Genomic DNA, 21,027 nt, shown 5'->3' with positions numbered 1-21,027 from the left:
TTTGTATTTGCTGTTAAATTCTGAATTTTCTCAGTTACAGATAGGTAGCCGTGTTGGTCTGCCATAGTCAAAATAAAAAAGTTCCTTCCAGTAGCACCTTAAAGACCAACTAAGTTAGTTCTTGGTATGAGCTTTCGTGTGCATGCACACTTCTTCAGATACACTTCTTCAGATTCTTCGGTATCTGAAGAAGTGTGCATGCACACGAAAGCTCATACCAAGAACTAACTTAGTTGGTCTTTAACGTGCTACTGGAAGGAACTTTTTTATTTTGAATTTTCTCAGTAAGCAGTGTGCTTGAATAAGTGTGTGCCAAGTATTCTAGAGTTGCATGTACATTCTGATGGGTCATTAGTGACTTTCGAGTGGGTCTCTTAACCAATATAAAGCCTTACGTGGAGGTGAGTTCTAGCATGCGTAAGTGATGATGTATGTATGCTGGTTACTGCTTTAGTGTGAGCAGCTTTGAATAGTACAGAATCTGTAAGCTGGGTTAGTGACCTACTCCAGTGACCATCTTAAGACCTGCTTGAGTCACTTACGTAGCTTCTCTGTTCATTCTTGCAGGAAACAAAGGGAAGAAACTGTACCCTTTTCATTTATGTTTGAACTGTTGCTTTCTCCCAGATCCCTTTTAAAACCAAAAGCAATATATTGACAGATGGGAAGATTGCCAAACTGGTGAGAAGGAGAGAAAGTAAACTCACTAAGAATTGATCTGCCTCTTTTCTCTATTCTTCCTCTTACCTCCACCACCCAATCTCTTGATTTTTAACCTAGCAGCTTGGCTGTTTTGCAGGTAGGTGTTTATTATGGAAGAACAGATCCTGCTAAGATCACCTTTGGTGCACATTTGTATGTACTTTCAATGATCTCGGATTAAATTATTTTGAATTATAGGATTTTGTATTGGTGATTCTGAATTCTCAATGGACTCAGGTCCTTCTGGCAGGATTCATAAGCATCTGATAGTCCAGTGTAAGAATGGAATGCTGGGCTACGTAAGTCTTTGGTTTGATCCAGTAGTGCTCTTCCTATGTTGATTAACTTGATTTTTTTTATAGTGAAAGCATAGTTAGCAAAGTTTTCTCTGAACATTTAATAAGAAAGATTCTTAACACTGTGTGGGAGCAAAACAGTGCTTAAGTGTCTAATCCACATTAAATAACATTGGGAAAATAACTAAGGATTTGTTTTCATTTATGATAGTCAATCTGAAATAAATTATTTGCTCCCTTAAAAAACCTTAGTATATATAGGGCTTTACCTTTGACTGTCCTTTAAAGTGCATGGTGCTTCTGTACAGTATAGGTAGGATTTTGATCTTGAGCTACAGTATTGTAAAACTACATTAACGGGCAGAAGATGCATAAATGACTGGAAAAGGAACTCTTTCTGTGCCAGCCTCAGTGTGAGCCTCCTCAATTAAAAGTTACTAATGTTGGCTGGTACAGATGAGAATTGACTAAGTTTCCTGGGTCATTGAAGAGGCTCTTAAATGTTGGAAAGGGACTATCCAATGCTCATATGCTTTGCCTAAAGAAAGTTCCATTTTTAGTGACCAGCATTTCCATTTAAAGACTGTCACATTATTAGACTGGGAAAGGCATCTGCCTGAGACTCTAGGAAACCCCTGATAGTTGGAGTAGACAACACTGGGCCCAGTGGCCCAGTTAAGTCTACTGCAGCTTCGTGTGCAATCTTGCAGTTAGGCAATTGTAAGATGTTTTGGGGAAAGCAAAGAACAATAAAAAAGAGAATCAGTTTAACATTGAGTTTGCCTGACACTGATTCTTCCTAAAACATTGTTGTAGTTAATAACTGGATTCTCATAAGCAAAGGCATGCAAATTGTGTTTGTTTAACAGTTCTTTTCTAGTAAATAGGTTGGTGATTGACATAATCTGTGCAAGGGCAACAAACTGCAAAATGCATTCATGCTGTGTTAACCGCATCTTATTTCACATTGAAAGAAAGGAAAAAGCATGATCAAATTCAGAGTTTTGTCTATCTTTCTAAAAGGGAGTAATAGAATCATAGAATTATAGAGTTAGAAGGGACTCAGAGGGTCATCTATTCTAACCCCCAGCAATGCAGGAATCTCAACTAATGCATCTATGACAGACCGCATTCCAACCTCTGCTTAAAAATCTCCACTGAAGGAGAGTCCACCACCTTCTGAGGCAGTCTCTTCCACTGTCACACAGCTCTTACCATCAGAAAGTTCTTCCTGATGTTTATTCAGCATCTCCTTTCTTATAACTTGAAGCTATTGGTTTGGGTCCTAGTCTCCAGAGGAGACAACAAGCTTGGAAGATGGCTGTTACATCTCCTCTCAATCTCCTCTTATCCAGGCTAAACATACCCACTTCCCTCAACTGTTCCTCATCAGGCTCGATTTCCAGATCCTTTGTCATCTTGGTTACCCTCCTTTGCACACATTTCAATATCCTTCTTAAACTGTGGTGTCGAGAACTGGACACAGTACTCCAGGTGTGGTCTAACCAAGGCAAAATAGAGTGAAACTATTATTTCCCTTGATTGGGACATTATATTTCTGTTGATGCAGCCTTAGAATAGCATGAGCCTTTTTTGCTACTGCATCACAAAGTGGCAGCTATACCTAATAGTCTCTTCCCTTCCATAGCACAAATTGGGGACCACCAACTCCATTGCATTTTGCTCAACAGCATTGGCTAGAGAACCTAATTCTGGAGTATGCAGCTAGAGAACATGTTTCTTTTGAACATTCTACACTTGTGTGCTTATCTGGCTTCATATTTGATAGTAGAATTCCATGTTAAGTCACTGAAAGCAAAACTTGTTTTTGCTTGTTATTCAACAATTCTTTTATGTTTCAGAGTTCTGATCATGTTGGCAGCGATGATGCAGCTCATGAGGATGAAGGATTTATGGGGATGCTGCCTCTCCAAGCTCACCATGCCATGGAGAGGATGGAAGAGTTTGTATGTAAGGTAAGAGGCTGCAAAGCAAGTGCCCATCATGCTCTGGTGTGCTACACACAGCTGTTGGGTCCTTTGGCTAGCAGTGCATGCACTTCTGGCAACAAAGAGCCAAGTCACAGTGGGTGGCCATCAAGGAGTTCTGTTGTCTTGGCTGATGCTGCCAACTGTACGTGTTGGGATCTTGCGCTTCCAGTAATTGGATGAATTAGAAAGTTTAGCACGATAGGGATTACACGTTGAAATGTAGGATTAAACATGATGGTACAACTGTTGAGCCTCTTTTTTGAAACATCTGTGGAAGTCCAAGCAGAATAATGCCCTCTGCTTCTAGTGTTTCTGGGTCAGAGAACTTTAATTTACAAGGTCACCTTTTTCCACACACTCTCTTTCAGGCCTTTGCAAATCTTTGTTTGGAGATTACCATTTGTCTCCCTTGTGTAGCAGCCTCATTGTGTCCACCGTCCCAAGTGAAAAAAGCCAGTTCTATTGAAATGCCACCCTGGACAAATTCATTGTGAGCTGTGTAAATATTACTGGTCTTGACTTTCCTTGGCTAATTTTAAAGGGAAATAGTTTATGCTGGTGTCTGGCTCTAACGTCAGAATCAGAACAGAGAATATTATTTTTACCTTGTTTTGCTGCTATCTTTTCATAACTGGAAGGATGACCTTGGAAATGCAGGATTTATTAACAAAATTTCTACAAATATATGAACCCCAACTTTAATGAATCTCCATTGTTACCATCTTTCTTTTTTCCACCTATCACTGAAGTCTCAGAATATTTGACTTTGGGTGATTCATATTTTAGAATGGCAAACATGCTCCCAAACTTTCATGGAGGGGTTCTTTGGATTGGCTTTTCTTTGCCTTCATGTGTTACACTACAGGGAGCAGTTTTTTCAGTTTCCTGAAACTTCATACTAATTTCAAAATTATTTGTGGTGGTAAAGGTGGATTTTGTGGAAGAGTGAAGTGGCTGAACTATTCTCTATACTGCTTTTTCCATTTGAAATTTAATGTGTATATTTCCTTGGGAAACTGCCACAGGAGGACTAACACAAGCCCTCCTTACTCCCTTTAGGTGTGGGAGGGCAGATGGCGCGTCATCCCCTTTGACGTCTTGCCCGACTGGCTGAAGGACAACGATTACCTGTTGCATGGGCACCGCCCACCCATGCCCTCTTTCCGGGCTTGCTTCAAAAGCATTTTCAGAATACACACAGAGACCGGCAATATCTGGACACACCTACTAGGTATTGACTTGGATGTAAATGTCATATGAATTTATCTTTTATAACTAATAACTGAGTTAAAAAGCAAAGGAAATAGACTTTGGAATTTACTGCTGATCCAATAGCAAGAGCAAGATTGCCTGGAGCACATCTTACAGGACTCTACAGGATATGTTGGGCAAGAGTTTGGGGTGAATTATACTTGCATAGATGAATCCTGGACAAAGGGTTGCAGTGACTTTCCCCTTCAGTAATCTTACTAAATGCCTGTTCAGTAGAATAACTTCTCTTTGTTCAGCACCAACTAACTTGGTTTGAATTACTCAGATGTGCAAATCCCCCCTTTTCTGTTTGTGTTGTACTCCCCTCACCCCATCACTGATAATGTTTTGAGGATGCTCAGATTGACTTGGCAGAGCTACATGAATCCTCTTCCTGTTGTCCAGAAAGATAATTCAGATTTCTGCTCCAACACTGCTGTTCACTAACAGCTTTTAGGAAGAAAATGTAAACACTTTGGTATGCATGTGCTGCTCTGAGTCAAGACCTTGGTCCAAGGCTTCAACCTGGGACATCTGAATTGCAATGCTGCAGGAAAATTGTGTGCTTTGTACTTCTGTGTGGCTTTCTCACTGCAGCATTGCCCTTGAAATAAGCTTAATTGCCTGTGCTTACTGGACCTTTCCTGGCTCTTGGGACTAATGATGGAACAGGCCTCAAATTAGCTTCAGTTGGCATTGCAGTGACCATATTCTGTTTGGCTCATTGGGGAGGACAGAACTAGAGCTAAGCTTGCATACTTTAAACATTATTGTCAGCAACTGTTTTGCTTGGCAGAACATTTAGGTTGGAATAAACCTAAAGCCCTTTGGTTCAATTGATTGGTCATAATTGTGCCAGCCCAACTTCTGTATGCTACATCACCATGCCTCATAATATTTGGGAGAAATAGTGCAAACAAACAGCAAATTGAATCTGTTTCCAGCTTTATATCAGGCCACCCATTCCACCATGTTCCAATCCATGCACAACACACTAAACCATATTTTAACATGATGTGCATAATGTGGCCAGGGGTTTCCCAAAGCTGTTCAAAGCATATGTAGTACCTCACTCAATGATTTGCAAATGTTAAGTCAAATGATCTACAGAAATGTGACATGACATTTCTCAAGTGTACTGAATTTGCTGTGATGCTTTTTTTGGGTTCTCCTGCTACACTCGCACAAGCTTCGGCAGGTCTTGTAACATTTATTTTTCTTTGTTTAGGTTGTGTGTTCTTTCTGTGTCTGGGCATCTTTTACATGTTCCGGCCAAACATGTCCTTTGTAGCACCTGTACAAGAGAAGGTAGTGGTTGGAGTGTTCTTCTTGGGAGCCATTCTCTGCCTCTCCTTCTCATGGCTCTTCCACACAGTTTACTGCCATTCAGAAGGTGTCTCAAGACTATTCTCCAAGTAAGTATTGTAGTGGTTCAGTGTGACTTCATAGCCGGAAAATGTATGTGAAGCACTATGAAAATTGTCAGTGTATAAATGTTTAGCTGTTGGGTCCAGGCTGAGAAACTGGAATTTGCCTAAGAGCTCTACTTCAGCCATTGATGGGCTGCCCATATTCCTGACATTGTGGTTAGCAGGCCAAGATTAAAGAATTTAGATCAGAGCTCTTCTCCTAAGGTTTGTCTGCCTTTGCTAATATTTGGAAGTTGCTGTTTAGGGGTGGTCACAGTAGGAACCTTATTAGCCACAGAAGTCTTGCAGCAGAAGCTGGACAATGATGCAACTAGGCTAGGCTTGTTGGGTGCTGTGGAGGCTGTGCAATCAGTGAGCAGGCTATTTCATGTGACCTTCCTGAAACAACTTTCCCCCTCTCTTCCCTTGCCTTAGACTGGACTACTCTGGCATCGCCCTCCTCATTATGGGCAGTTTTGTCCCATGGCTCTACTACTCCTTCTATTGCAACCCTCAGCCCTGCTTCATCTACTTGATTGTCATCTGTGTCCTGGGCATCACAGCCATTATAGTTTCCCAATGGGACAGGTTTGCAACCCCCCAGTATCGAGGAGTACGAGCAGGTAAGACTCAAAGGATCACTTTTAAAATGCTTTCCTCCACATGAAGGGATTTGGTCTGAAATTTTATTCCAAATTGGAACAAAGTGCTGAACTTACTTATGCATGGTGCTATTTTTTAAAATGTAACTTTGAACGGAGTGTGCGCGCGCTCATAGATAAAAAGTTTGACACTCCTAATCTGTCAGTCATATTTGCATAATGTCAGGTTCTAGAGAGGTAGCCATATCTGTCTGCAACAAAACTTATTTAATGTTCCATATTCAGATTTATAGTGACACAAGTTTTTGTGAGTTAAAGTCCCCTTCCATGATGTGTTGCCTTCCATTAGTCATGCTTATGGCGTACAGACAGATATACAGTGGTACCTCTGTTCCGGAGGCCCGTTTGCAACATGAAAAGTCCGCAACCTGATGCGCTGTATCTGTGCAGGTGCGCAGTGCAATTTGGCGCTTGTGCGCATGCATGAAGTGCGATTTAGCGCTACTGCACCTGCATGAGCGGTGAAACCCGGAAGTAACCCTTTCCAGTACTTCCAGTTTGCTGCGGGACGCAACCTGAAAAAACGTAACATGAAGCAAATATAACATGAGGTATGACTGTACATACAGCAAAATGTAGTCTCCAAACAGGCCTTGAAAAGTTTACACTCTGCATTCTTTATGTGTACAGAGAATCCACTAGTTGTGGGTAGTTAGTACTTCATGCACCTTATAAATGGGCATCCCTTCATGGATACATAATAAATTGGTTGGTATTTAGATGCCACAAGATTCCTTGTGCCTGCATCATGTGTGTTTTAATTTGCACTGTCCCCCCCCTTTTTTTGTATGATTAACTTATAGTACTCATTATGTGACATCTTGTTTGGATGACAGTAAGTTAAGGATTCTGGCTGTAAATGCCATCTGTCCAATGAACACAATTTGTGAAAATGACTCATCAGCTTAGCTGGATGCCATCTTTCATAATGGCTCTAAATTCTGGCAAAGTCTGAGGAAGCTAGAAAGTCAGGCAGGAGGATAATTTAGGATAAGGTATTGTTTAAAATCAAAACCCTAAATGCATCTTCTAGTGCAGTAGTTTCCAAATTTTGTCATGAGGGTACTGAAAGAAAAAGAATCTAAGGACGAAAAACATCTGCCTGCAGGGAAGCTGTTTGCTGTTACAGACATACACACATTCAGCATCTTATTTGTATGCCACCTTTCCGTAGTTTAAACCATGCTTAAGGCAGCTTACAACATGAAAAAAATAATACATAATTACATAGCAAAAGTAATCTTCAACAATAAATAAAAGTACACATTCAAATTGAACATTTCCACATAGATCATAAGATCTAAAATAAGATACAAAACATTATATCAATAACAGCAACACACACCCCTCCAAACAAAACACCCTAAACAACCCCCCAGCCCAACAATCTGTTCAGTAGCCTCAGTTTTTGTAGCTGGAGTCAGGGCCCTGCCTTCCCTGGCCAGGTGGAAAAAAGGCCAGTAAGACAAGGACTCCTAGCCAAGATGCTTATTCCACCGCTCTGGCCTGCCTGCCCTCCTTTCCATTCTATCTTTACAGGAGGATGGAGACTTTGTTCTGTCCATCTCTGCTTTTGGAAATGATTAGGTTTTTCTGATACTCCAGTGCAGAGGATGCTACTTGCTGAATCTCTACAAAAATTGCTGCTCTGGGCTTTGTCTCCTTCCATTTGGGAGGCACACTTGGAACAGTAACTCCTGTTGCAGTGCATGGGAAGGACTCCTCCGAGGGAAGGTGAAATTCTTGCATGTCTGAATGCGCGCACACACAGAATGTGAATGTAGTCATGAATTCGGGGGGAAAGTCTCATTTGCTTGCTGGAAGTTTGAAGAATTTGTTCTAGAATATTTCTGTACCTTCCAGGAAGTTGTAAATTTATACAGAGGATCAGGAGATGAAATATATAGCAATTGAAACTTAGTACAGTGGTACCTCTGGTTACGAACTTAATTTGTTCCGAAGGTCCGTTCTTAACCTGAAACCGTTCTTAACCTGAAGCACCACTTTAGCTAATGGGGCCTCCTGCTGCTGCTGTTCTCATCCTGAGGTAAAGTTCTTAACCCGAGGTACTACTTCCGGATTAGCGGAGTCTGTAACCCAAAGTTTGTAATCTGAGGTACCACTGTACTGGGAATACTACTTTGCAAATATTGAAGGTTTTAATTATCGCGAACTGTCAGTTCAATCTGTGGACTGGAGCAGACAAAACACCTTTGAAGTTTATTCTTCCACGACTGATGTAAGTGCTGCATTTTTTTGGTCAGTCAGTGGTACATGAAGGCCAAAGTTTCTTTCTGCCACTCACAGCCCACGGCAGGGAGTCTTTATTTCAAGGCTTGTGCTACAGTCTCTAGTGTGCTTAGAAAGCTAGAGGTATATTAACATATTTTGAACAATTGTGCACAGTGGGTGTGTAGTATACATTTTAGGGCACTTGAGAATGAAATCAGGTTTACTTCATTTTCTACAACAAAATGAATTTTGTCTGATTAAAGAAATTATAGTTGGTTGATTGCAATTTTAAATGATCTGCATAATAAAAGTCACTTGAATTAAATGGTGACTTTGGAATGGAAAAGCATACTTTCTTTATCTAGTATTTAAGTGGTATGTGTGTATCTGTGCTGCAGCAGGCATAGTATTGAAGGAGGATATGCCTCCTGGTTGCAACAGAAGAGAAAATGCCTCTTCTAAAATGACATTTAGCACTATGATTAGAAGTACATGGAAATCATTATTTTTTAAAAAATGTGTTCCCAGATTGATCAGGGGCTCCTGTCTAGTTGACCAAATGGGTTGTGGCCCTAAAAACCAACCACCCAAGTAGTCTTCCTGCTCTGCTTTGGGATCCTGAGCTTTGGCAGTTTGCCCTCATCTCTGCCACTGCTTCTCTTGTGTCCAAGGCTGAATCTGTCCCACTTCCCTTATCTCCTAGGAGTGTTTCTGGCTCTGGGCCTTAGTGGGGTCATCCCCACCCTGCACTTTGTCATCACGGAAGGGTTCCTCAAGGCTGCCACAATGGGGCAGATAGGCTGGCTGGCTCTCATGGCCTGCCTGTATATCACTGGCGCTGCACTGTATGCTGCTCGCATCCCGGAGAGGTTCTTCCCGGGCAAGTGTGACATCTGGGTAAGTATGGCTAATAGATGGCAGGCACATAATAGGGAGGGTGAGAGGCATTAATGCCATCCCTACTGCATATCTGCAGTGATGGATCACTGTGGTCTGTGGCCGAGCTCTATAAAGACACAGTTCTATAAATGCCTCTTACTGCTCAGTTCTGGGCTAAAATGGAGCCCTGCTGTGCAACTGCTAACTTTAAAACCCCGTGAAACTCTGCAACCTTCTCTTGGTAGGCATTACAAGAATGAAAAATATTTGCACTGTATCTGCCTTGGCATATCTGGCTCCCAAGAGAGGGAATGGTGCACAGCTGCAAAAATACAACCATTCTGATACAGCGCTGTTAATGCTCTGTCTTTGTTTGTTTATGTGTATGCGTGCATGTATCTTGTCCTCTAGCCAGTTATGCCAAGTTGACTGGGGCTGGGTGGGTTTAAATTGGCACCTCTTGGTGCTTGCATAGCCTGTTCACACAGAGAAACAAACAATGGATTCCTAGGAAGCAAGAGGGCTTATTCTTTGGCTGGTTGATACTTCACAATCTCTACTTACTAGCCAGTACCACCTATGATGCCCTCCTTTGGTGACTGTTCTGGAAAATGGGAGTCTCCATTACCTAAAGTGAAACAGTGTTCTGTTTTTCTCTCTCCCATAGTTCCACTCCCACCAGCTGTTTCATGTGTTTGTAGTGGCTGGTGCATTTGCACACTTCCATGGAGTTTCAAACCTTCAGGAGTTCCGCTTCACAGTTGGTGGAGGCTGCTCAGAGGACGAGATGTAGTAAAACTGACCGCTTGTCCAAGATCGTAACCAAAAAAGCAGAACCGTTGGAGCAGTCAGTCTACACCTGACCCAGGATGGTGTAGAAGCTTCGCAGGGATTCTAACTAAAACTTGGAAGAGAAATTCATACCTCAAGCATTGGAGTGAATTGATTCTGAAGACCTGGAAGTTCTTAAACCCTAATTTATTCCTGGGGTCTACAGACTAAGCTACAGAAAGCCCTTTCTTAATCAGCTTCTGTTCAATGCCATATTTATTTGTAGAAAAACAAGAGGGGTTGTCATGGGGAGATGGCTTAGCATTTTCTTTTCTTTTTTAAAATCTAGCTTGATTAAGATTTGTATCTTGTTCAGGTAAGTTGATTTTTAGATGCTCTTTTGGGAGGAAAAATGTAAATAAGATTTCTAACATTCTGTTTAATTGAAAAGTTTATATAAATGTTTTAAAATTGTGTGGGAGGGGAGGGTTTTTTGTATAGATTGCAACATGCAAGTACCACACACTGTTTCAAGTTTGCACGAACCCTTTTAAGTGCAAGAGGGCCAGGTGAAACCCCTGCAGCATCTGGGTTCTACAGATTCTTCCTAATGTTTGGGGGATATACTGGACAACTAGACCCAGCAGGCTCAGTCTGCACACAAGGGTTCAGGGTAAGCAAGTGTGGACAACCTTAAATTTGGTTGACACTTGGGCCCCTGTATGTTCAGAAGGCAAAGGCAGGAGACATTGTGCAGCTGAGCTCTGCTCCCTTGGCAGGGCGTGCCTTCTAAGATCTCTGCCATTTTGTGGATAGTCTTTAGGTGGTCTTTCTTTCCACCAGCCTTTTGCTGTGTTGGGATTTGATGGCTTAAGGCACAATATGGTATGTATCTCGACCTCTTTGGCAGTGGGGTCTCTTGTCAGTGTTTCACCATTCAGTTGGGCCTGCTATCCTTTTTTATCCAAGTGCAATTGTTAGTGTCAGGCATCTGCCTTCTAGTTGAGAGACAGTAGGATAAGATGGTCTGCAGGGAGTGAAGAGGAACATATGAAAAAGCAGCCTAGACTAGCTGTTAATTCATTCTAGAGTATGTTGTGTGCTGCTGAAGTACAGTAGCACTAAGGTTGCCCGGTATTAAATTCCACCAAGCTCCACTTGGCTGCAATGTAACACTGCCGATCCTTCTTGCTTCCTTCTGGTATATAAGACAACGCTGCGCACTGGGCTTTTTTCTTTCTTTAAAAAGAACAGCTTGCAGAATCTGCTTGGATATTACATTTTTGCCTCTCCTCAACAGAGTGCTTGGTACCCAAGAGAAGCTTGTTGTCTCTTTAAAAACTTCCCCAGATAGCTTAACTGCTTGTGGGGTAGAAGGGCAAATTATCACTAAGCAGAACACTCAGTCGGGCAAGAAGTGTAGTTGCTGTTTTCTCCTGCTAGGCTGGTGAGGCATGTCAGAGATGGAGAGAAATGTTTTGACACAGTGTAGAATTTGTGTTGTTGAATACTCACAGTGGGGGCACCATAGTATGATTAACTACAAGTGTTGGGAGATGATAGAATTTGTCACATGTTAAACTGCTTTTTTGATTATTAGAAGGAAGTTGGTCTTTCTGTCTTTTCTCTCTCCCGCCCTCAAAACAGAACCTTAGTGTTTAGACCTACAAGAGGTGCTTAACGGGTGCTTGTAGGCAATTTCAGATGTGTATATCCTGGGTAGGATCCTGATGTGCTGAATGCAGTTAGGCCAGAATGGCACCCTAATGCTTCTGATTGTTCAATCCCATACTAAAAAACAGAACAGTATTAATTGAACCCCTTTAATGGAATAGGTGATGATTTAACCTTCCCAGTGGTAAATGTAGCCATCTGGAAGAAGGATGGCTTGCCTGATGGGGAAAAGTGCTAATACATATCGGACTCAGATCTACCTATCTGAAAAGCATTTTTTTTGAGAGAGAGAGAAAGGGGTGGTAGGCTGCTTCTGTATTAGCAGCAGAAATAGCACCTCCCCCATTCTGGATCATCCTATGCTCACTCCCAGAAAGGGTTTCTCACAACCTGGTCCTACAGCACACAACCTGTACAAAAACACACCCTCCACTTATTCTACCCCTTTGGTCTCTGTTTAGGACATTTTTTTGTGTCCCAATAAGAAAAACTGCTTAGCTGTGCACTTTTCCGTGGTGCTTGCTGAGACTTCTTCCCAGGTTGGCACCTGAATGCCTTACTCTCAGCAATCGGAGGTTCGCTTGCTTCCTTTGTGTGTGCAGGTTTTCAGTGTAGTATAGTTCAGAGTTACAGCTTTCTTTTCCCATTAACTAGTGGCCTTGTTCAGTATTTTCTTTTTTAAAAAATTGCTTACTGTTGGAGGCGACAAAGCACATCTTGGACTTTGAAGATTGGGGTCTCCGGGCAATGGGATCTCATTACTTGTTGTATTCTTAACTTCTAATAAAAAGAGCAAATGCAATGGAGGCTTGATGGGTGTTGTCTTTTTGGTCTCATTCATGATCATATAAGAACTGGATGGACGTATAGAAAAGTATGGATGGGAATGTGGCCTGGAAATATAGAAATTGGTTTGTGTTACATTAAATGGTGAAAGTTGTTCTTCCATGTTTTTGAACCAAGAGTAGAGAACCATAACCCTTCCCAATGTTTGGGTTTTTTTTTTACATTTTTTTCTCAACAATGTGCTCATATATTAAGGTCAGTTTGACAATGTGAAGCTCTTACACTATACTGGAATATTGTAAATACATCTAAGCACATTTACTTGTGAATGTGTGGGTCCATTTTCAGCATAATTCCAGTATGACCTATGATGGGATTTTGTGGCATATTGTGTATGACAACCAAGAAAAACATGAAACAAAAATATAATGAAAATGTCATATTTTAAAAAGAGGCCAAATGTCAAACACATATTACAAAAACAAAAGCAAAAGTTCAACATCTTCTGTACTGTCACAAATCTCTCTTGGGGATTTGAGAGTAGGACTTTCTTATTGAAATGCTAGTCATGTCAAGGAAATACATACCAGCAGTCCTGTAATATGGCTTCCTTCCTTTGCTTGCTTTCTCCATTTCTGAGGTCTTAAGGTCTTGGCTATCCAACCATCAGCTCACGCCTGGCACGTAAACTACTGGGATCTAGAAACGAAAACTTGGTGTGGTGAAAATTTTGCCCATAATTTCGTTCATAAGGCAAAATGGCTTTCAAAAGTTGAGAGAAATTTCACATTGTATTAGCACACCTCTGAGGGGTTACTCTCTTCCCTGAAAACTGATAAAGATTGTATTATACAGCTGGTGCATCCATGAAGCCGTCAGCATGTCTGGCAAAATAATATTGCGGGATACAGTAGGAACTGGAAGGTGACAGTCATATTTCCTGTGCATCTGTAGACTTCCCAAAAGTGTCTGCTTTTAAACATTTGCGTCTAACAAAGCTAATGTGCACACTTAGCCTCGCCATGTTTAATTTTGTAACCTATGCAAGGGAGTTATGGCTAAACTCCTTGTCCAGTGATGTGAAGCTGAGGGAACTTGAGAGGTGTGGACAGAAGGAATATTTCTAAGGCTAGAGTTTAAGTTTGCCTTAATAACACAGAAACATAGGTAGAAACATTATTATTTTTAGCTCAGTACTGTCTACACTGGCTGGTAGTAGCCATCCAAGGTTTCAGATGAAATTCTCAACCTGCAACCACTCCCCATAATGCATCAAGCCTCTTGAAATAGAACACATGGAGCTATTTTCACATCAAGCTGATAAATCTAATCATTGTCTGAATCAGCTATTTTAGAGGAAAGCTCTCTGTATAGCCTTAGAAGAGCTTAAATGTCTGCAATAGGCAGAGTTGCAGGAACTCCTTGCCAGTTACAGGAATCCCTGCCAAAGCCTGGCTTGGCAATATTGTTCTCCAGTTCCTTGACAATAGAAATGAAACTCTGTTAATGACCATTATATTCTCTAAGAAGGTAATATTCCTACCATTCCTGCAGAACTGCCCAGGTGTCTGTTAAGTTAAAAGAAAGGGGATTATGAGATGCTTCTCTTTAGCAGATAGTACTGACTGTTCCCATTTTGCAGCTAGGGTAAGTTATAGGTTAAGTCCATCCATTTGGCAAATGCCATCCACTGTTCCAGGCCTTTCCCCCACCAGTGTAAACTTTTCCATGCTGCTAAGGCAGGGAGGGGAAGCTGTGAGATCACACAGCTTGGTGAGCCTGTTGGTCCATAGCCATAGGTGCCCCACCCTCAGTTGCAAGCTTCTTGAAGAAAGGAAGCCCCACTTCCAAACACAACACAGCTAGCAAGTTCCTTGGGAGGATGCAGCCGAAGAAGTTCCTGAGCCTCTGTGGCATTGTCCACATGCTGTGGCATGCAGCAGTTGTCTTAAGTGCCCAAGTAGCATGGTCCTCAAAATAGAGCATTTGCCTTTCTGGTCCAAAATAAGGACTTTGATGGGCCTTGTCACCGCAAGAGAACAGCTGTGGTTCCCAGAGGAAGGAAGAGCAGGGCTAATGAGGCAGAAATCTCTGCCGCTCCTCCACAGTCCTGGGCGTTTTCCTGAAAAACAAAGCAAGTATGTGGTCAGCAAGTAGAATTTAGAGGGCAGCAAAAATTAAAGCCTAGCTTCATTTTAACTTGGGCCAGATGACTGAAACTTTTTGCAACGGGGATGGCCAAATCCAGCTCCCGATAATGGATCCATTCATAGGGCTGGCAGGATAAACTGTGTCCGTGCAGCATATGCGTGCTCATGAGTGCCTACCACATGGCAAAGAACCCAATGCTCTTGGCTATATGTATAACGGGTGCACAGGCTTGTTGCATACATCACATCAAACACACACTGATGGACAGGTGGGGGCACTGTGCCCTATTTTTAGGGCCTCCACATAGGCAAACAAGTGAGGCAGCTTTGTGGTGGTTAGAAATGAAGAATCTATGGATTGACATTTCAAAACCCAGCCTATTTTATTTAGGCCAGCACATTATCATGGCTGCTGTGGGGCAGAGCCTACTTTGTCAAATGCAACAATTCCTCAACCCGCCTTACCTCAGGATGGAATGCATGGCAGGTATCTGGTCGCCGCCTCAGCTTCTGGGAACGCATCCTGTCACATTTCACTGATGCATTATGTGCAGTGCTGTTAAGGTTAATAGCAGTTTGGGGAAATGGTTGAAAATCAGAAACAATCCCATTTATGGAGGAGCTGTGTTGTCCCAGAATTCCAGTTTACAGCTAGGCTGTACAAGTCATAAGATGTATTCCCACAGAGGTGCCCTTGATTATGAAGCTACTGCAAGGCCTCTACTCACATGGAATGTCATGCACTCATTCTAGCATAAAGGGTGCTGTCACAGGCAGGACATTTCTCAAAATACTTATGCTACACCTGGTAAGTAAAGGTAACAGTAAAGGGACCCCTGACCATTAGGTCCAGTCATGGCAGATTCTGGGGTTGCGGTGCTCATCTCGCTTTATTGGCCAAGGGAGCCGGCGTACAGCTTCTGGGTCATGTGGCCAGCATGACTAAGCCACTTCTGGCAAACCAGAGCAGCGCACGGAAACACCGTTTACCTATTTATCTACTTGCACTTTGATGTGCTTTTGAACTGCTAGGTGGGCAGGAGCTAGGACAGAGCAATGGGAGCTCACCCCGTTGTGGGGATTCGAACCGCCGACCTTCTGATCGGCAAGTCCTAGGCTCTGTGGTTTAACCCACAGCGCCACCCGCGTCCCTACACCTGGTAAGTAGGTGGGCTCAATTAAGATCAGCTAGTATTTTTGAGCATACTTTAATCTGAACACTGCTTAAATTCTATTGAAACTAGTGGGAGTTAATTTTCCCATTGATTTCAACATGATTTTAGTTGGAATGGAGCCATCACGGGTGGCTGCAGAACCAAGCAGCAGCTTTCAAGGCTAGTGATCACACTTAATGAGCAAGCTCCAGGAGCAGTTAGCCAGGGGTAAGACCTACTGGAAGCAATGGGACATAAGTTAGTCACAACCACCTTGAGCAAAATTAGGGCTACAATCTACATATTTTTTCCAGCACTGTTGCTGCAGAGCTAAAATTTGTCTACCAAAGGAGAAACTTACTGTTATATTAAATGTGTCTTCATAGCTTCATGTGTATGCCTTTAAAATAAGTTCTTCCTTGCAAGTTTTCTAAATAACCACTCTTTCCCCCACAAACATACACTCCACTGCCCCAATGTAAATCTCCCTGAAGCCTGTTGGTATCCTGTGCATCTATGTCATGGTTCTGTTCCAGAACAAGAGTCCCTGCAACTGTAAAAAGCAAACACGTGCCCACATGGGAAGAAGTAGCTCCCGTAATAAGCAGTTTCACCCTAGCATTTTGGAGCTGCAATGCACAGCAACTTTCTGTACCATTCACTGGCTTACAGCAAATAAGTCCATTGGTCCATCTCACACAGTATTAATGTATTATGGTACACAAAGCACATGGTCCACCATTGACCTAGGACTCCTTCCTTAATTGGGCTTCTATTTTGTAAATGCTAATGAAACCAACAGCATCTTCATCTACACAGAACTGTTTGGGGACACACTTCAGAGTGAAGACTATTTTCAGGTTCTAAAGAGAGTTTAACTAAATAGCAAGTCTGATTTCTCTGTCCGTCTTATGCCTGGTACCCCTGTGCTTTTTCTTTCCACCTCCTTTCCAGCAATTGAGGAGGCATCTAGAAAAATGCACACAATCAATCCATATAGCACTTACCAAACAACAGTACTCAATCGTAATTAGCAGCACATTAACTTGCCATTGCTTTTGCCATGCTTTCCATTAGAACGTATGCTAAATTCTTCCCACCCCAAAGAACTACTAAAGCAAACCCTCTGCATCAATTCACTGTTGGAAAAATGTAAACCACAAGAACTGTACAGCCCAGTACAACCTCTACCAGAAGAAAGATATATTTGACTTCTTTAGGTTGCAGTAGGACAGGTGGAAAGCTGCTGCAGTCACATACAGCATCCACAACCAGGAGCAGGAGATTGCTGTTGGTAATTTGCTGCACCACAAACATCCTGTAAGGGCGAGAAGACACCCCCCCCAAGAGACTATGGTCAGAACAGAAGGTTACAGAATACTCCCCTTGCCCCTTCCAGAGGTGTCTTTTTCCAGCTGGAACTCAGTTCCGGCACCACTCAGGTGGGTGCCATTGCCATTCTAAGATAACAAGGGAGGTGAGTTCCAACACTTCTTTTTCTAAAAAGAATAGCACTCCCCTTCCCACCACCACAAACAAGCACATGGTTCAAGCAATAGGAAACAGCAAGAATTAAAGCAAATGGGGAGGGGGCAGAGGAAAATGTATTTAGTTAATAAATGGGAATACTATTAGGGAATATTCAGAACTGAGTTGAAGACTGCCACTTTCAATTACACAAATACAATTTTATTGCATTGGAGGCAGAATGGTTGAGAAACTTGAGCTGTGAGTTATAAAGCAGGGACAAATCCTTGTGTACTGCGGACTAATCTGTTAATACTGTAGTGCAGCTCTTGTGTAAATGGATTGGTATGATGCTTGACTCTGGATGGGAATGTAGCATCTACATACTGTGTGTCCGTGTGTCCGTGTCCGTGTGTGTGTGTGTGTGTGTGTGTGTGTGTGTGTGTGTCCATGCACAATTCAGAGGTTGTAGGTTTTTAGTGTTCATCTTCAATGTACTCTGCATTATAAGCATAGTGCTCATGCATGGAAGGGCCTAAAGAAGAACTAATTATGTATGTATTGAAGCACATTGGCTTAAGTACACCACAGTTATGTGTGCCAAGGCAGGATAACAGATTCAGAGTGTGTGTTCAAGCCAGTGTAAATGTATGTACAGGACTGACCTGCGTATTAAAGTGTATGTGTGGGGAGACAAACCCTATACAGCTATGCATGGAAACCACATTCAAAGAATGACTATAAAGCCCCATGTGTCCTGACTTCCATGCAAGTGGCCCAATACTGAGGGATCAGCTGGTGACGTGGACAGACTCTGCTCACATGACACTGAGGCTACAACTCCATTCTGTGTCTGCTCCCATCTCTAGCCATGAACGTGGTGCAGTATTTGGACTGCGAGCTTGAATTCTCATTTGTTGTGTATGTGTCATTTTCATAGTTACTATTAATTATTTTCTGACAACATGAAGTATTCATGTTCAACTAATATGGAAAATGCATCCTAAACATGCCTATAGCCAGAAAGACCAATAGTCCTCTACTGCCCTCTGCTGGGGGACTATGAGTGGTGTGTACTTAGCTAAAAGCAAAAAGTTCCATCTTAATATTTAGCACCTGAGTTTTAGTTCTTAGATCACCTCCTATAGGCTTGTGGAGGCTTTATTCAAATGGCCGTCTCTGCAAACAGAATCCTGCCAGCTGTACCCAGCTGGGTACCATGTCTGAGTTAATGGAATCATTTAAAAGCCGCGTAATAATAATAATAATAATAATAATAATAATAACAATAATAAATACATGCTTCATGGGCATAATCTTAGGGCTGGTCCAAATGTTACATTCGAGTGATAAGCTTTTCCTTCAGCAACACTCCCTACAGAAGTGGCAACATCTAGAACAGTAGTTATCAAACTCCACCCCCCAGTCCACTTGAAATTTGCTGAGGGTCTTGGGGAACCACTTAATGATATCTCTACCTGCTGTAGCAGTTGCAATTCCACAGAATTCAATTTGTAATACAATAAAATACAATATTAAGAAAATAAAGGAAGTGATAGCAATGCAATTAAAAATTGACACAAAAGTAAATGCAAAGGATGTATGATTTCCCATCTTCAGCCACAAATTCACAGACACCTTGAGAACCACTTGTGGTCCACAGACCTCACTTCAGGAACCCCTGATCTGGAAGCTTCCCACCTGGTTCAACCACCCAAGTGAATGAAGCATCCAACTCCCAGCACCATAATTCCCAATGGTGTTAGTGTGGGATGCCGAAATAAGAAGCTGTTAGATATCAGAGCTGTGAACATTACATGAAAATACTAATGTCTGAATTAGTCCTAAGCTTCCTTACAATAATCATGTAAGTTAGATCAGTTAGGGGGCAGGAGGGGAGGGAGGGAGGGAGAGAGAACAATTTTCTGGAGATCACTTGCTGAGTTCATGGCTGAGCTAAGAAATTGCCCCATGCGCTTTAACCATTATGTTTATACCAACCATCATAGGAATTGCTTCAGAAGCTATTTGGTATTAGTAGCTACACAAGAGAGACATGTGTTGCTAAGAGCAAGGCTGAGCTTATTTGCACAAGACAAAGTATTCAAATCTCATTTGCTCCTAGTATGGTGTACCTGCAACCAATGCACTGACAGAAGGGCTTTTTTCAGCTGGAACTCACCAGAACTCCCTTTCAGCACTGCTCAGGTGGGTACCATTGCCATTATAAGAGAACAAGGGAGGAATTCATGGTGAGTTCTGGCACCTCTTTTTCTAGAAAAAATAGCACTGCTTGACCGTATAAATGAGAGAGGAGAAAAGATAATGCCTAAGGCAGGGCTGACAGTTCTCAAACTCACTATATCCAGACTTGAGTCTGTCTGTTTTTGGGAACCAGCATCAAATGCCCAGATTTTTTGGTGCCAGTGTTCAGTGTTTAGGCACACTGAGCCTAATGTTGGCAAAGTAGAGTTCTTACAGGTAAACATGCCTCTCAGCCCTTGCATGCAGTTTAGAATGAGTGATGTAAGCTCTCTAAATGAGGGACAATCTCACATGGGAAAACACTCAATGGAGAGCTTTGTGTGAAAAGAAGATTGCCTTGAAAAGAAATGGATGTGGAACAGAATTAACATATCTGTGGGCCCTCATGGATATGAATTATTTGGAACAGGAATAATCTACACTGAAGCAAATGCCCTAACCTATAAAGAAAAAAACATGATCATGTTCAGTTTTGCCTGTCTTTCTAAAGGGAATTCACAGAACCACAGAATTGTAGAGTTGGAAGGGACCTCAAGGGTCATCTAGTCCAACCCCCTGCAATACAGGAATCTCAGCTAAAGCATCCATGGCAGATGACCATCTAGGTAAAGGACCCCTGTTAAGTTAAGTCTAGTTGGGTGCTGGTTGCGGTGCTCATCTCGCTTTACTGGCCGAGGGAGCCGACATTTGTTTGCAGACAGTTTTTCCGGGTCATGTGGCCAGCATGACTAAGCTGCTTCTGGTGAACCAGAGCAGCGCACGGAAACACCGTTTACCTTCCTGTCAGAGCAGTACCTATTTATCTACTTGCAGTTTTACGTGCTTTCGAACTGCTAGGTTGGCAGTAGCTGGGACCGAACAACGGGAGCTCACTCCGTCGTGGGGATTTGAACCACACACCTTCTGATTGGCAAGCCCAAGGCTCAGTGGTTTACACCACAGCGTCACCTGTGTCCTCTGTTTAAAAACCTCTGAGGAAGGAGAGTTCACTACCTTCCAAAGGAGTCCATTCTACTGTCAAACAGCTCTTACTGTCAGAAAGTTCTTCCTGATATTTAGATGGAATCTCTTGTAATTTGATTCCATTGGTTTGCGTTCTAACCTCCAGAGCAAACAAGTTTGCTCCAACTTCCAATATTCCTTTAGATATTTGAAGATGGCTATCATCTCTTCTCTCGGTCTCCTTTTTCCCAGGCTAAACATACCCAGCTCCCTCAACCATTCCTCATAAGGTTAGTTTCCAGACCCTCACAAGGCCTGGTTTCCAGTGAAGAGTGTGGCTGAGGAGAGTTCTAAGGACCAGAAAGAGAGACTTGGAGGGCAAAATGTGGTTCTGGG

At 42.3% G+C, this 21,027-nt stretch overlaps 2 protein-coding genes across 4 annotated transcripts in view; one reads left to right on the top strand and one right to left on the bottom strand.

Annotated features, from left to right (window-relative positions):
• The window catches only part of ADIPOR2 (adiponectin receptor 2), a 36,872-nt gene extending 24,203 nt beyond the window's left edge, over nt 1–12,669 (top strand). For all 3 annotated transcript variants that reach the window (XM_083461815.1, XM_083461817.1, XM_083461816.1), the window contains exons 3-8: nt 2,861–2,974; nt 4,049–4,220; nt 5,469–5,655; nt 6,085–6,272; nt 9,247–9,440; nt 10,090–12,669. In XM_083461815.1, the coding sequence (XP_083317941.1) occupies nt 2,861–2,974; nt 4,049–4,220; nt 5,469–5,655; nt 6,085–6,272; nt 9,247–9,440; nt 10,090–10,215 (981 nt within the window). In that variant the 3' untranslated portion in view covers nt 10,216–12,669. The remainder of the gene's footprint in view (nt 1–2,860; nt 2,975–4,048; nt 4,221–5,468; nt 5,656–6,084; nt 6,273–9,246; nt 9,441–10,089) is intronic.
• The window catches only part of CACNA2D4 (calcium voltage-gated channel auxiliary subunit alpha2delta 4), a 165,971-nt gene continuing 156,977 nt past the window's right edge, over nt 12,034–21,027 (bottom strand). Inside the window, 5 exon segments of the mRNA XM_083461820.1 lie at nt 12,034–12,760; nt 13,241–14,775; nt 15,269–15,339; nt 17,149–17,161; nt 17,164–17,275. Of these exon segments, the coding sequence (XP_083317946.1) occupies nt 14,680–14,775; nt 15,269–15,339; nt 17,149–17,161; nt 17,164–17,275 (292 nt within the window). The 3' untranslated portion in view covers nt 12,034–12,760; nt 13,241–14,679.

Source organism: Podarcis liolepis (assembly GCF_965112155.1).
Source record: "Podarcis liolepis genome assembly, chromosome: 10".
Lineage (NCBI taxonomy): Eukaryota > Metazoa > Chordata > Lepidosauria > Squamata > Lacertidae > Podarcis > Podarcis liolepis.
Note: the sequence above shows the minus strand (reverse complement) of the source record. Positions and strands in the feature narration are given on the sequence as shown.